The 14,594-nt window shown below is 54.7% G+C and overlaps 1 protein-coding gene across 4 annotated transcripts in view; it reads left to right on the forward strand.

Moving 5' to 3' along the window:
* Positions 1-14,594, forward strand: part of TNS1 (tensin 1) — a 160,012-nt gene that overhangs the window by 130,605 nt on the left and 14,813 nt on the right. For 2 of the 4 annotated variants that reach the window (XM_054585672.1, XM_054585674.1), the window contains 2 exons: positions 3,316-3,408; positions 11,488-11,686. In XM_054585672.1, the coding sequence (XP_054441647.1) occupies positions 3,316-3,408; positions 11,488-11,686 (292 nt within the window). Of the gene's footprint in view, positions 1-3,315; positions 3,409-3,983; positions 4,008-4,540; positions 4,580-11,487; positions 11,687-14,594 lie in introns of all 4 variants that reach the window. The other 2 variants (XM_054585676.1, XM_054585673.1) reach the window with 2 other exon arrangements.

Below are 14,594 nucleotides of genomic sequence, written 5' to 3' on the forward strand. Positions count from 1 at the left end.
TGTGGCTCATTTCACTTCACCTTCCATTCCCCACTTCTCCTCTTTTCTTTTGTCCACACCCCCAAGTCTAAGGGCACAGCAGCGAAGTCTAAGGATCCCACTGAATGACTGTGGGGCCCCTGGGCCCCCATGGTGTGGGGTTTTCCTAGTTGTTGAGAGTCTTTGCATCCTGTGTGCAAAACATCCTCTACCTAAATTGTCTCTGTGACTTGCTTGTCTGTCTCTGAGACACTCTTTGACCTTCTTGCTTCTAATGTCCATTTCTGTGTTCATGCAGACACCTCATTTAGTTTCTGTCAAGGAAAGAAAGGCCATGCTCAGGCTGCCTGAGTCCCCGTGTCACCCATCCTTGGCCTTCAGGCAGGAACATTTAGTCTGTACCCCTAATACACTCAGTGGAGAGGGAAATTCCCAAAAGGCGCAGGTATTTCCACCTAAAGAGAAGACCCAGATGAGCACAGGAGTGGGATGGTGTTCCTTCTTATGGTAGAAGAAAAATGCAGAGGAGCCTGGAGAGGCCCTTCATGGGGAAGCAGTGACGGACCAATACGAGGCTGCGCAGGACTCAGGGTCTCCGTGGGAGGCCTGGGCCAGCAGAAGAGGGAGAGACTGGTGTTGCTCTGGGATTGGGTTGGCTGGGCCAGGCACAAGCTCCCTATGTATTCGCCACGGTGAGAGGGGAGGAGGGTGAGGAGGAGGAGGAGGAGAGCTGGAGCTGGCTGTACATTCTTCTGCTGGCTGGTTCTTCTGGGGAAGGAGGAATGTGGCACCGGAACTGGCCTTCGCTCCCGCAGAACGCGTGTTGGCTGCCATGTTGGGCATGCAAGAGGCCGACGCTGTGACCTGAGGCCATGGCTCTCCCTAGAGCTGAGCTGTCCAATGGAAATATCACACAAGCCATGGCTGTTATTAAACATTTTTAATAGCTACATTAAAAAAATAACAGGAAACTGGAGAAATTAAATTATTTTTTTATTCAACCCAAAACATACAAACTATTATTTCAATAGGTAAATTAATATAAAATATTAATGAGATGTTTTTCAATCTTTAAAAATATGTGGAAAGAAACTGATGAAACTAATTGTAATAATAGGTTTTATTTAACCCCAAAGATCTAAAATACTATCATTTCCATGTGTAACAACATATGGAGATATTTTGTGTTCTTGATTCACACCAAGTCTTTGAAATCTGTGTGTTACAGCACTCAGTTCCGATTGGCCACAGTGCACGTTCTTAGCAGCCCCGTTGCCTGTTCTTGGCTACCACACTGGACAGTGCAAGCCCTGGGCAATCTGCTCAAGAGACAGCTCTGTGGCCTTTTATGACTCCATGGAATCTCTCTCCCTGGTCTTACCCTTTACCTTCACACCTGCTCTGATTCCCTGTCAGTCTAAGCAGCCAAGATGTTGGCCATTTCCCTGTTTGGGACAGAAGCCATGTGGACTGAGCTTGGGTTGGCTTTTGCCACTTGTTTCTGTTCCCATTCTTCTCTCTTCTTGCTCAGCCCTGGGTGCTCTGGAGGGCGGGGAATGGGGGGAAAAGTCAGAGGTTTCATCCATACACAGGGCTGGGAGAGAGGACAGAGGCGGAGAAATGTGAGGAATTCTCCCGGAAGCGAAAGCCTTGCCTGGCTTTAGGGCCACCCACTCGTTGGCCTCAGGGAAGGGACAGATCCTGGGGACTGGGGATACGAGCAAGTCGGGAGCTGGAGATGTGTGAGGGGAACCAAGAAAAACCTCCCACACTTGGGGGCTGGAGAATCTTTGTGGTCATTCCATGGGCTGTGGCCTCTGAGGCTGGGCTCATTCTTCCATAATTAATTACACTGAAATTCATTTGTGTGGCAAACATTAGTAAGTGCTTGATAAGTGTTCATTGCAAGGCACCTCTGTGTGTGTGTGTGTGTGTAAAGGGAGAAGGAGGGACAGACAGACATGCAGGCTTAGATGCCTGGATGTGTGTGTTTTTACATAGCTGTCCCCTCCGCTGTATTTGTCTTTTGGGCCCCTAAGGTCAGAGTGAGGTGTTTTGCAGGAGTGGGCTGCCCACTGGACCCCTGTGATGTCTCACTATTCTCACAGACACCTACGTACATACCTGCTTACGCAAATAAGTAATATAGGTTACTTGCTTTGAGAGACTGTAGTTTTAGTTAGTTTCCTGTAGATCTCACTGTCTTTTGGGGAAGGGAGACAGGGCCAGAGAGGGTCCCAGGGCTGCTGTGTGGGGGTCCTGGACAACTGAGGGCCACGGCTAGTCTGTTGAGGCCATTGGTGTGGGGCAGGCAGCCTTGGGCTCTGGCAGATCTGTGTGGCTGTGTGTCCTCAGAGCCCATGGCCCCCGCAGGCTCCTGATGGCCGCGATAGGAGACACAGAGCTCGTATTTTTTACTTCTCCTTGGAGCTGTGTTAGGATATGAGGCAGCTGCCATTGAGAAATCTCGTGACTGGGTGTAACAATCTCCCTGTGGGTCAGCTCCAAGTCTGGCCTCTTCCTTGGCTGGCGGGACAAAGCCTGATAGCCCTTTCTGACCTTGTGTGTTACACAGCACTTCTAACCTGGACAGGTGGCTTGGGAGGGACCTGGGGTTTGTGCAGGGCGTCGGTTCTCTTGCCCAAGGATTGTGGAGACTGCCCTCTTCTAGAACACTGAGGTTTGGGGGGTACAGAGAGCTCCGTGCTGAGAAATTCTCTCTTGCTAGAGTTTGCAAGGGCCGAGCCCTTTGGCTGCGGGCTTGCCTGGGCTCTCAGGGTTGGCGTGGGTCCGCTGGTGATCCCTTCTCCTCCATCTGCCCTTTGCAGGATGTGCCCTCTGGATGCCCCATTTTCTTTTGTTCTCCTCTCAGTCCATCTAAGTGCCTGCTTTAGAAAGGCTGTGTGTGGGGAGGAGGGAAGGAGGAAGGGAGAGAGAATAATGTATGAGAAAATTGGAGAGAGCCAGAAAGCCCCCTGCATGCATGTTGTAAACCATGGCACGTAAAGGGACTGTGGCGAAGAAACTAGGAGCCTAGGGAAAGAAAGGATTTTCTCATGGCTGAGGGGCAGGGCCAGCACAAGGACACCACTTCCTGACTCGCTTTACCTTTTAAACTGTGGAGAAACACCCCTTCGGTCAAGGGCAGTGGAGCCACAGCAGCACCCCTGGGCTGGGGCGGGGTCCTCGGTTCCTTCTCCTGCAGCCCACCCCTCCCTCGCAAGTCCTCACTTACAGGGATCCTCCCTCCTGTCCCTCTCCCTCTCCCCTTACCCTCCCCCATCCCCCAGGCCCTGAGATTCACTCCCCATGTCTCCCCTGCTCTTTCCTGCACAGTGCGCTCCCCTCCAGGTCTGGCCAAGACACCCCTCTCTGCCCTGGGCCTGAAACCCCACAACCCAGCGGATATCCTGCTGCACCCCTCGGGCGGTGAGTGGCTCTGGCTGGAAGGGAGGCAGTGGGAGCGGCCAGAGGGAGGAGTCGAGAGTCGGAGGACACCTGTGGTCCTGGTCAGGGCCCGGAGGTGGTGGGCTCTCCAGCCCTTGCTGGGAACAAGATGGCAGCCTGGGTTTGTGCCCATGCAGAGGTCGGGGGTTGAGGGGGTAGATCCCTTTGCAGCCTTTCTGCCCACTGACCTGTGAGGTCAACCCACTCCGTGTCCTCTGACTTGGGGATTTGGAGGCCTGGCCTCAGTTTCCTTAGAGTGTGGTCAACTCTTGGCAGAAGCCAGGCTCCCCTGTGCCCCAGTGTTCAGATACTTGTGTGTGCACACATGTGCACATGCGTGCAAACATGCCCCCACACACTGATACCCCAGCTCCACACCCCCCACTTCCTCATCGTGGTTCCGAGTTCCTCTCCTTCCTTTGGGGGAAGGGGAAAGTAGGGGGCCCTGGGCCCTTAGTGGCCATTTCAAACAGGCTGAGTCCAGAAACGTGTTCCCTAGACTCTGGTTTTAGGGTTAGGCTGGGGCTCTGGGGGCCAACTTGGCTTCTTTTCCTTAGTCACCAGAAGACTGATCCTGCCAGGTAGGAACACAACGCATGCATGTGTGACCCACGTGGACACACGGCCGGGCACAGTCTCCCACCCAGGAGGTGTCTGCATGGCCCGGGACACTGAGTCACTGGGAGAAGGAGAGGGTGGGGGGCTGCCTCTCACTGGGCTCGCACACGCCTGCCTGAGACACAGCCCGAGAAGGCCCCAGGGCCGGGGCTGCGACAGGGACAGGCACGGCTTGGACTTGGAGCCGTGGGGGCTGGGCCTGCTGCCTCTGAGCGCCAGGCCTCTTTAAACCACATGCCCTGAGTGCCTGGCTGCCCTCGCCCTGCTGCCCTGGAACCCAGGGTCCTGTCAGGGTGGACCCCTCACCTTGGGGCACTTGTGTGAAGAGTCACTTCTGCCCTGGCCTCACCTCTTGTCTTCCCACCTCCCTTTTCTCAGCAAATTCTCTCTCAGGAAATAATCTCTGTTAATCGATCTCTCTTTCCTTTTTGCCCTCCCTCTCCTTTTCATCACCTGCCTCTCTTTGCTCCCCACCTCTCTTCTCATCTTCCCTCAGAGGAGGATGAGGGGAAGGAGGTGACAGAGCTGTCCGAAGGTAAGTGCTGGCTTGCTGTGTGGTGCTTCTGGCTGGCCGGGTCAGGGAATGGCTTTTCACACAGAGCTTGATCGGCTGCGGGGCAGCTCTCTTTGCTGACCAGGTCTCAGTTGACCAGGCACATAGCCTCCTGGTCTTCTCCACAGTGATGGATGACCTGTCACCCTAGAAACCGCCTCAGCCCTGATTCAGGAGCTTGTAGTGCGGATTCAGGCACATCCAGTGTCCACGTGCCAGTGTGGCGCCATGTTACTGACAAAACACCCCTCTGGTCATTGTCACCCCAGTGGCATCTCTGCCAGCCTGCCTAGGGTGCAGCCAGCCCCATCAGAGGCGAGGGGACCCACACAGAAGGCAAGGGCTCATTCTTCCATTTCCTGGGTGTACCCCACATGCAGAGCTCAGAGCAGGGGTTCTTAACCTTTGCACTACGGACATTGGGGCCCGGACAACTCTCAGTTATAGGGGCTGCCCTGTGCCTTGCAGGTTGTTTAGACGCATCTCTGGCCTCTGCCTGCTACATGCCAGTAGTGTGCACCTACTCATGACAATTAAAAGGTCTCCAACATTGCAAATGTCCCCTGAGGGACAGTCACCTCTGTTGGAACCACTGTCTTAGAGCCATGAGTTGACCTCTTATCAAGACCAATGGTAGGAGGTCTGTTTTTTCTGGAATTTCAATGTCTTTGGGGCTTTCAGAAAAGCTAAGGACCCACCCCTATGCATCTGGGCATCATGCACGTCATTTTGACAGTTTCAAGGAGTTAGATGTCTGTGTCTCAGCTTAACCCCTAATTTAGATGAGCTCCACATTGTACACAGGAAAGCAGAAAGGAGAGTGAAATGTGGTCGAAAGCCTTTAACTTATTAGGAACAGAGTTCAAATGATGACTCAGCAGCAGGTGAAACGAGGGGGAGCTAGCCTGGGTGGCCTGGGCTGGTTTTGTGGCATCTGGTCCAGTTCGGGCCCTCTCTACCAGGAAGGCTTAGATGATGAGGTGGGTGTCGAGCCACCTTCCAGCTCTGCCATGTTAGGTGTTCTGACTTCCCACCTGGACCCTAGGTCCGTGTGGCCTGGTTTCTCACAGACTCCATTGGGTTTTCTTAAGCCTACGTCTGCTCTCTTTGCACTTACCGCTTTGATATTCTCCCCCTCAATGGGGCATGGGCTGTGCCATTCTGAATCTGCCATCCCCCAGGCAGAGTGGCTGGAGCTTCCATGAAGCTTTGCCTGCTTCCGTCCAGAGCTCACGTGACAATACCAGGCTGCCTGGGGGTTGCAGAGCAAGGCATCCCCAGCAACCGATCCCAGAACGGGGTGAGCTGCAGCCTGCTCCTGGCTGCTGGTTCCTGATAGGGCAGGGAAGCTGGGACAAGAGCCCAGAATAAGCTGGGGCCCAGAGCCAGCCTTTGTGTGTTTCAGATGCCCACCCACACTCTCCTCGCGGTTGCTGACTTCAACAGACTGGTGGGACCTCAAACCCTTTCCAATGGGAAGGTCAGAGGCAGATTATCCTACAGGCCGATGGGCCCTGGCCGGTTCCCGCTTTGGGTGACACCTCAGAGGAGTGAGCACCCACAGACCGGAGCCAGAGACCTGGCCCTTGTCCACATGCATGTGTCTCAGCCTACAGGGCCCTGAGTCCTCCCACCCGCCTCCCTCTGTCCTTCAGCCGCAGAGTTAGGAGGAGAAGGTTCTCAGGGATCAGCTCTGCCACGCCCATCATTTTCACAGCTGTGGCACTGAGGTCATGTTTGCAGGGTGAGGGGGGGCACCTGTCCAAGGTCACAGTTAGGGAGCAGCGGGACCGAGAGTGGAATTACCTCCTGTCTCCTAGTCGAGTGGCTAGTTCAAAGCCCTCCTGTATCCAGGCACGGTGCCCTGGGATTCCAGCGTTGGGGTCGGAATTGCTGTGGTGGCCTGGCGAGCGGGGCACGTTAGGGGCAGCGAGCTTGGCTGTGGGCAGCCAGTTTCGTCTTCCCTGACTCATGTACTACCCCCCAGTTAGACTAAAGCACATTCCTTGCTGACCCTCTGAAGCTCTGCCTGCTTTCCCTGCTGACACTCTGATGCAAAAAATAAAAAATGCTTGTGAGGAAAAAATGGTCAGAGTGGGATTCCTCAGCCAGGGCGAAAGAAGGCCTCAAGGGACTCTGCCCTGTTCAAGGCGCCATGCTAAATGCTTTATGTTACTTCGTTCTGTCATTCATTGATTCATTTGGTCAATACATATTTTATGTGCCTACTATGTGACAGGCACTGTGCCAGGCTGCAGGGATGAAATGATAAGCAAGCAGGTCCATAGTTCCAAATCTCATGGAGCATGAACAGGAACCAGAATTAAATGATCACTCAGAATTACCTGGTGAGATAAATGCTCTGAAGGGAAGGGATGCAGTTTTATGAGACCTTAAGGCAAAGACCCTGACCTGGGCTGAAGAAGTGAGATGTGAGAGTGACATTAACTTGGTGGAACTGGGATGGGAGGAGAGCGTTCCACACAGAGGAACGGGGCATGTGCAAAGGCCCTGGGGTGGGAGTCAGCGGCAGGGGTTTTTGTTTTTGGTTTTTTTCCCCCCTAGGAACTGCAAAGTCAGTGAGGCCAAGAGCAAGGGGGAGCTGGAGGCTGAAACAAGGGAGCTTAAGGGAGAATGTGGTGCAGGGTGAGGTTCAGCAGGCAGGGATGGGACCATGTGGGGTTGTTGTCACATCTTGTGTGATAGGCACAGGAGCACTGAGAAGAAGGTGCTAGGAACCCCATTTCACAGATGGGGAGATATGACGCTGAGGGATGTTAAATGGCTTTTAGGCCCACACAGCCATCAGGGCGCAGCTGAGATCCCGCACTGGATCAGCACGCAGAGGCCGCCCCTTTCCATGCGATTGCACTGGGCGCACCTCTGAGTATAAACTGACTTTACTGGGCACGGGGCCTGCGTACTCCTTTCCTCGAAGGAGGAGAGGAAGAAAGCCAGTAAAGACGTGAACCGACGTCAAGAATACCTGCTCAGTGATGCAGGGAGGAACGGGAACGGGGACGTTCAGGTTGAGTTCTCTTTGTCCAGAGGATTAGATGGGATCATTTAGGAGAAAAAAACAAGACACACTGGACTGGAAATGGCCCCTCCTCAGATTCTTCCTGCTCTGAGATCCTTGGTGATGGGTGGACTGTGGCATCTGGGATTTTAGGGCAGTGCTGTGCCATGTAGATTTCCTGAGCACCTACTCTGTGCCAGGCTCTGTCCTAGGCACTGAAGGTACAAAGATGAGTGAGGTAGCCTGGCGAGGACAGAGATGCCAGGAGACGTTCAGCATGAGGCAGAATGCTGAGCGGGGTAGGGACAGGGTGCAGTGGGAGCTCGGAGGGTGGGCATGTGGCCCGATCTTAAAGGTCTCATGTTCTGACTTTTCAGCTCCTGGACTGGGACTCGGGGGTCTCTTTACAGTCTTCCTCTTCTCTACCCACATGTCGTCCTTCATGTGGGGTGGGCGGGCCCCTTCTCTCCAGGCAAAGAACCTCTTCTGGGAGGCAGAAAGTGTACTTAGGGTGCGGGTGAAGAGGTGACAGCGCCCCCAGCCTGGTGGGGCCAAGGCACTCTCGGGCCTCCAGCTGCTCTCAGCCACCATCAGCCACTTGGAATGGGTTTGGGCTCCTGGAATGTTCTGCGTGAAGCACTGGCCCCACCTCTCCCCGCTGCCCAGCCCTGTTGCCTCTGGGTGCAGCTGCTCCAGGATTGGAGGAGAGGAGGGAAACAGCAGGAGAGGGTGGAGGGAGGCAGCCACGGGCGGCAGGGCCCAGGCGGCAACGCCGGCCACGGCAGGGCTGCTCCTAAACAGCTCATTGGAATCAGCAAGAAAGAATTAGAAGGAACTTTCTCATCTCTTATCACTTGATCCTGGCTGGGCAGGTGGGTATTCTCATTCCCATTTTACAGATGAGGAAACTGAGTCCCAGGAAGGTTCCATCTGTTCCAGGTGCCCCCTCCAGCAAGTGAAAGAAGGGGAGCCCACAAGTTGTACATTGTATTGAGGTGGGGGAAGGAGAGGAATAGACAGGAAAAGGAGGCATTTTCAATATAGAAATCTGAGTGTGAAAACTTGGGAAAACTGGGTTTTTGGCCCAAAAGCTTGGTTTTGAACAGTTTGAGCAGTTCAGAAAATGAAAGCTTCCCAGAGTCCCTCGTGCTCTGTGTTTGTGAGGAGCGGAGATTGAGCGAAGGGGCCTCGCTCCTCTCTACCTGGATCAGGGGGACGTCGCCGGTGGGAGAAGAGCTCGGACTTCAGAGGCCATCCCCGTGGGTTTCAGCTTGACCTTCTGTGGTCAGCAAGGATCCCAGGGAATGAGAAAAATGAATGTATGCCTCTTAGGTCTTGGTTATGACGCACCACTGTCTGGGTGGGGCTGGAGGGTGAAGATCATGCATCTGCTGGTTTGTGGGACAGACACATATGTAGGGCCTGCTAGGTGCCAGCCACTGCACACGGGGGCGGATGCATCTCCCGGCCCTCCCTGGGTGGGAGAGAAGGGGTGCCAAGTGTTACGGGGACCCTGGTTAAATGAGAGCCTAGAAGGGTTTCGGAGAGAGTGACTTCAGGCAGTAGGGGATGGGCTCTGGTCTTGGGTCTCGATGACCATTTCTGTGGGTGTGAGGCCCTCTTCTGCCAAGCTGGGTTACCCCAGGACATGAGCCAACCCCTCAAGGCTAAGGAGGCTGAAACTATCAGTTCCCCAGCTTTCCAGGCCAGAAAGTTGTGCAGTGGGCCAGAGAGCAGGCCCTGGCCAGACCACCTGGTTCCCTAGGCTGATTCTGCCACTTCTTACTGTGTGGCCCAAGCAAGATACTCACATTCTTCAAATCCTACTTTCTTCATATAATTGTTTGCTACTTTTATCACGATTAATAGCCCCGTGGAGTTGGCTCATCTGCGGGTGATGGGCTGCTGTTCTGGGTAGCAGCCAGCTCTGGTGCCTCTTGCGGCTGTGGCCCCTTCTGGCCCCCTGAGCCAGCATTGAGAATCAGGAGACTGTGGCGCTAGTATCCACGTCTACTGTGTGTTCTGGGGCAGATTACTCCACCTCTCTGGGCTGAGGAGATGGGTGAGATCCGTGGTCATCAAACTCGGTCAGATCTTGTCCACCACCTGTTTCTGTAAAGGCAGACACACTCATTTGTTTATGTACTGTTGCCTCTGGCTGCTTTCGCACTACTAGGGCAGGATTGAGTAGCTGTGACAGAGACTGTCTGGCCCACCAGGGCTGAGATATTTTCTCTCAGGTCCTTTGCAAGAAAGTGTGCCTGCCCTGGGCCCGAGGATCTCTGTAGCATCTCCTGGTTCCAGTGGGACCTTGGGCACAGGTGCCATAGAAATAGTGCCTTTGGAATGGATGTGGCCTGGGCCTCCTGTGAGGTGGGAGCGTGGCCTGGGCTGGGCAAGGGGGCTCTTGAGGACACCTTGCTGGCCTCTGCCCACGTGGACTCCAGCTTTGGGTGCCGAGGTGGCTGGTTCTACATCACCCTGCCCCTTGTACCTGGAATACGTTGCTCTGAGCTGTCCTTTTGCAGACATCCTGCTCCGCCCCCGTCCACTGCCACTGCTGTTGTTTGGAGGCAGCTCTGTGTGAAAACTAGGACAGGCGGGCAGCCTTTGGCCGGAGCTGTGCACAGAACCCCAGACCTTTGTAGAGGGCCCTGTTCTGAATGACCATCCTTGCCCTGTGTCCGCAGGCTTCTGGGTGCACAATGTCAGACCTCAAGGTCACTTTACAGGCCACACCCAAGAGGCTGTGCCCTGGCAGCATGGTGATTGGGCCCCTTCTGAAGTAAGGTTTTCTTTGGGCCCAGGGCAGGGGGCTGTTTGCAGACTCAGTGACCAGCACAGCCCTGGCCAGCTGCGGCTCCGGCAGCCTGGCCTGCCTGGCGCTGTGCAGGTCCTCTAGGGTCCCAGGCTGGTTTCGGCAGATGCCCTACTTGGGTCTGTGCTCAGTCACGTCCCTCCTGAGGGAGACAGGACCAGTGCCAGGTTTGGAGGTGGCAAGAGTGTCATCCATCCCTCATGATGTCCCTTGAGGAGCCCAGGGCACCCTGCTGCTTTTCCCTGCTTCATATTGAGTTAGTTTGGGGGCTGGTCTCAGAGGAAGGAGTTGGACACGCATTGGCTGGGCCTTCCGTCATACCACTTCCCAGGCCTCAGTGTCCTCATCTGTGCGATGGCCTTTCTGGCACCTGTCCCTGCCCTCCTCCCCAACCTCCATTCCTCTTAGGATGTTTTGAACACCAAGTGGGGATAATGGTGTCAGTCTCCGGAGGAATGCTAAGTGTGTCAGGCAGGGAGGGGGGTGTGTCTTGGCATAACGGCGCTGGGCGTGACTCACCGGCACAGGCCTGCTGCTAGGCCGTCAGGCCTGCTTCTGGGCCCTGGGTATGGGGGGAAGCCTGTGCGGCCCTGGGGCTGTCCTGAGGCAGGGGCAAGGCTGGCTGGGGCTCTAGGTCCACACTCCGGTGCCGCCAGGGGGTCCTATAAGGGCCTGGGGACCCAGGGGGCAGGGCCATCAAGGAAAAGCAGCTGAAGGGAGTGCCAGCTATGGATGGGCATCCTAGCTCTGAGAGGGAAGGTTCTACCACGGCTGCCTTTAGAGGCAGAGATGGGATTTGTTTCTGCGGAGCTTCTCTGAGCGAGGCCATGGTGAGAGGTTCTGTGGGGTTCCCACAGCTTCTCCAAGAAGCCGGGAGGAGGGGTGGACATGGGTAGGCAGGGGCCCCAGAAGTGCCCTTTGTGTGCTTGGCTGTCCTTTTGGGGCTGTCTCCCCAGGCTGGACTCTGGAGAGATGGGCTCCCTGGCAGGTTGGATGGGGTCCACATTTCATCCTATAGATCTGTGCTCAGTCTCTGTCTCTGGCCCCTTCCAGAGCCCCGGAGCTACGTTGAGTCGGTGGTGCGGACGGCGGTGGCTGGGCCCCGAGCCCAGGACCCCGAGCCCAAGAGCTTTAGCGCCCCAGCCGCCCAGGCCTATGGCCATGACACGCCCGTGAGGAACGGGGCGCTGGGCGGCTCCTTTGTCTCCCCCAGCCCCCTCTCTACCAGCAGCCCCATCCTCAGCGCTGACAGGTAAGTGGGGGTGAGGAGCACGTGGGTGGTGAGAAGTCAGGCCTGGGACAGCGTGGCTGAGGCTCCTTGGATCCGCTCAGGTGTAGTGGACAGGTGGACACAACATCCAGATCGCTAGAGCACCAGCTCATCAGAAGGCTTGAGAGAGCATCCTCCGAGCGCCACCGCCTGTGGGGGCTCGAATCCTCGGGCTGAATTCAGTTCCACCGCCTAGAACTTGCTGGAAGGAGCGGGGGGTGCGTGAGGGGTACGGACGTGAACCAGAAGCTTCCCTCTCCCAAGGTTAAAATCTAACAGCAGTAATCGCTATGTAGTGAGCGCTTCCTATGTGCCAGGCACTTTGCTAAATGCTTCCTGTGGTTATTTTATTTAATCTTCATATCAACCTGTATGAGGTAAGTAGTAGTATCATTCCCGCTTTCCAGAAGAGGAAACTGAGGCACAGAGTTGCGAAGCAGGTTGCTCGCAGTCCTATAGTTAAATGGTAGCAGACATAGGATTCAGACCGAAGGCATCTGGTTGGGAGCCCACCTCTCCGCCTCCTCTCCTCCAGACCTGGGTCACGGTGCCCATTGCAGGATGAGCCAGATGTGCCCAAAGCAGATGCATAAATAAAGTTCTGGGATCTCAGAACAGGGGGCTGTGGTTTCCAGCTAGGAGTGCAGGGAGGATTTCTAGGGGCCGGAGGTGTTTGTGGTGAGGCCAGAAGGTTGAGCATGTGTTGAAAGGTGAAGCAGAAGGAAGAGGGCTTTCTGGAAGGACAGCAGAGACAGGACAGAGGGTCGGAGGGGTGTGGGTGGCTGAGGGCTCGCAGGGGCAGGTGAGGAGTGTCGCTTCATGACAGGGAGAGGGACGACAACATAGGGGAGGGAGCTTGAGATCAGCCCAGGCAGGGCGTAGGGTGGTAGGCGTGGGAGAGGAACTGGCCCCCCAGAGCTCGCCCCAGGGAGGGGACACTTGCCACTGACCACCCCTCCCCACGTTCACTCCCCTCCACATCCTGGGGTTCCCGGGCGCTGAGAGCACTCCAACTACCTTTTCACATTTCCACAGGCCCCGGGTGGGCTGGAAATCCTTCCCTGGCCCAAAGCAGTGCGCCCCTCCGAGGTCAGGGTGGGTGGCTGGGAGAGAAGAGGCAGTTTTGTCTGAATTCTAAGAATTCTGATGCCTCAAGGCCAGCACATACCCGCAGTCCACCTTGCCCCGCTCCCAGTCTCCTGATGGGGCAGACAGCTCCATGTCTTGGGAGGCTGTCCTCTGGGCAGAGGGTTTGGTACGTAAGGAAAGGGGATCTTCCTTACCTGCCAGCCACCATTTCTGGTGTTCAGAGAGCTTGGACATCAGTAAGTTTTCACTGTTTCTCACTCACATTCCTCCAGCTGTAGTTTTGGCTCTTTTCAGGGCTTAGGAAGCTAGCATTTATCCTCCAGGATTAATCTTACAGAACTTTTCGGTGTCCCCCACCCACCCCGCTCCACTCGGCCTGACACATCCTCCCATTCCTCAGAATTCAGGTTATTTCTTGCAGGAAGTGGGTGTTCTGCTCTGACTCCTTCTGTGATGTAAGGTAGACTTTGTCCTGGCCTGGCCCCTGGCTTCTCCCTGCCCTTGGCTCTTGCCTGCCCCTTCCCCCTGACATCACCCGAGGGACCCAAACTTATCTGACCCAGCCTCGAGAATCCTTCCAGTTTCCAGCTCCAGGCTTTGGCCCATTGTCTTACGTAAGGAGCCGGCCCGCCCTTCGGGGCTCCTCGTGCAGAGCCTCCCTGCCACCACCCTGCAGCTGCTGCTTATGCGAGGTCCCTGCCAACCTTTGTCTCTCCTGCCATGTCATCGAGGGATAGAAGTTTGTGTCTGGAAAGAATCAGGGTCATCTAACCCAGCCCCCTCATTTTTTTTTCACATGGGAAAACTTTAACAGCAGAATCCAGATTTCCCAACTCACAGGCCATTGCATTGCGCTTCTCTGGGAACTTGTGCTTGACTTCAGAGTAGAACCTTTGATTTTGGTTATTCCCCCAGGTACAGTCTCCTCTGAACCGAATTTCTCCAGTCTTAGAATTGGGTTCGACCTCTGAGCTCATCTAATCTGACCTTTCATTGGAGGATATTCCCTTCACAGCATTCAGGTCAGGAGGTCAATCAGCCTCTGCTTAAATGCTCCTAGTGATGGGAGTCTCATTACTATGCAAGACAGCTTGCTCCCTTAGTGGCCAGATCTGATGGCTGGAAAGCAGACTTTATAATGAGCTGAAATCTCCTACGAAACTTCCTTGTCTTTGCTCTGTGGAGCAATGAGCAATGAAAGCCCAATTCTAACACTCTCGACATTTAAAGATAATGATGGCACACCTGGAGAAATCAAGGTGGGGGTACTTCCAGGAGAAACAGGATCCAGGTGGTTTGAGCCCCGTTTCCAGTGTTCAGTGATACTGGAGTTGACAAGAGGATAGCCACCCTCAATTTCTTTATTTTATTGAATGTATTGGGGTGACCTTGGTTAGTTATACAGGTTTTAGGCGTTCAGTTCTGTAATCCGTCACCTGTATATTGTATTGTGTGTTCACCGCCCTGAGTGAAGTCTCCTTCTACCTCCATTTATCCCCCTTTACCCTCTTCTACGTCCCCTGAACGGCTTTCCCTCTGGTAATCACCATCCTGTTGTCTGTGTCTATGAGTTTTATTTTCTTTGCTTAACCCCTTCACCTTTTTCACTCAGCCTCCTAACCTCCCTCCCCTCTGACAGCTGTTTGGTTCTCTGTATCTGTGACTCTGTTTCTACTTTGTTTGTTTTACTTTGTTCGTTAGACTCTGTCATCTTCAGTTTTGATGAAAGGGAGCGCCTCGCTTTGACTGGTGGTCAGGAGCCAGAGTAGCACAGTGGGGAAAACACGTGCTTTGCAATCAG

This window comes from Pteronotus mesoamericanus, unplaced genomic scaffold (assembly GCF_021234165.1).
Source record: "Pteronotus mesoamericanus isolate MK-2021 breed Mesoamerican mustached bat unplaced genomic scaffold, CSHL_Meso_final contig_90, whole genome shotgun sequence".
Taxonomy (NCBI): domain Eukaryota; kingdom Metazoa; phylum Chordata; class Mammalia; order Chiroptera; family Mormoopidae; genus Pteronotus; species Pteronotus mesoamericanus.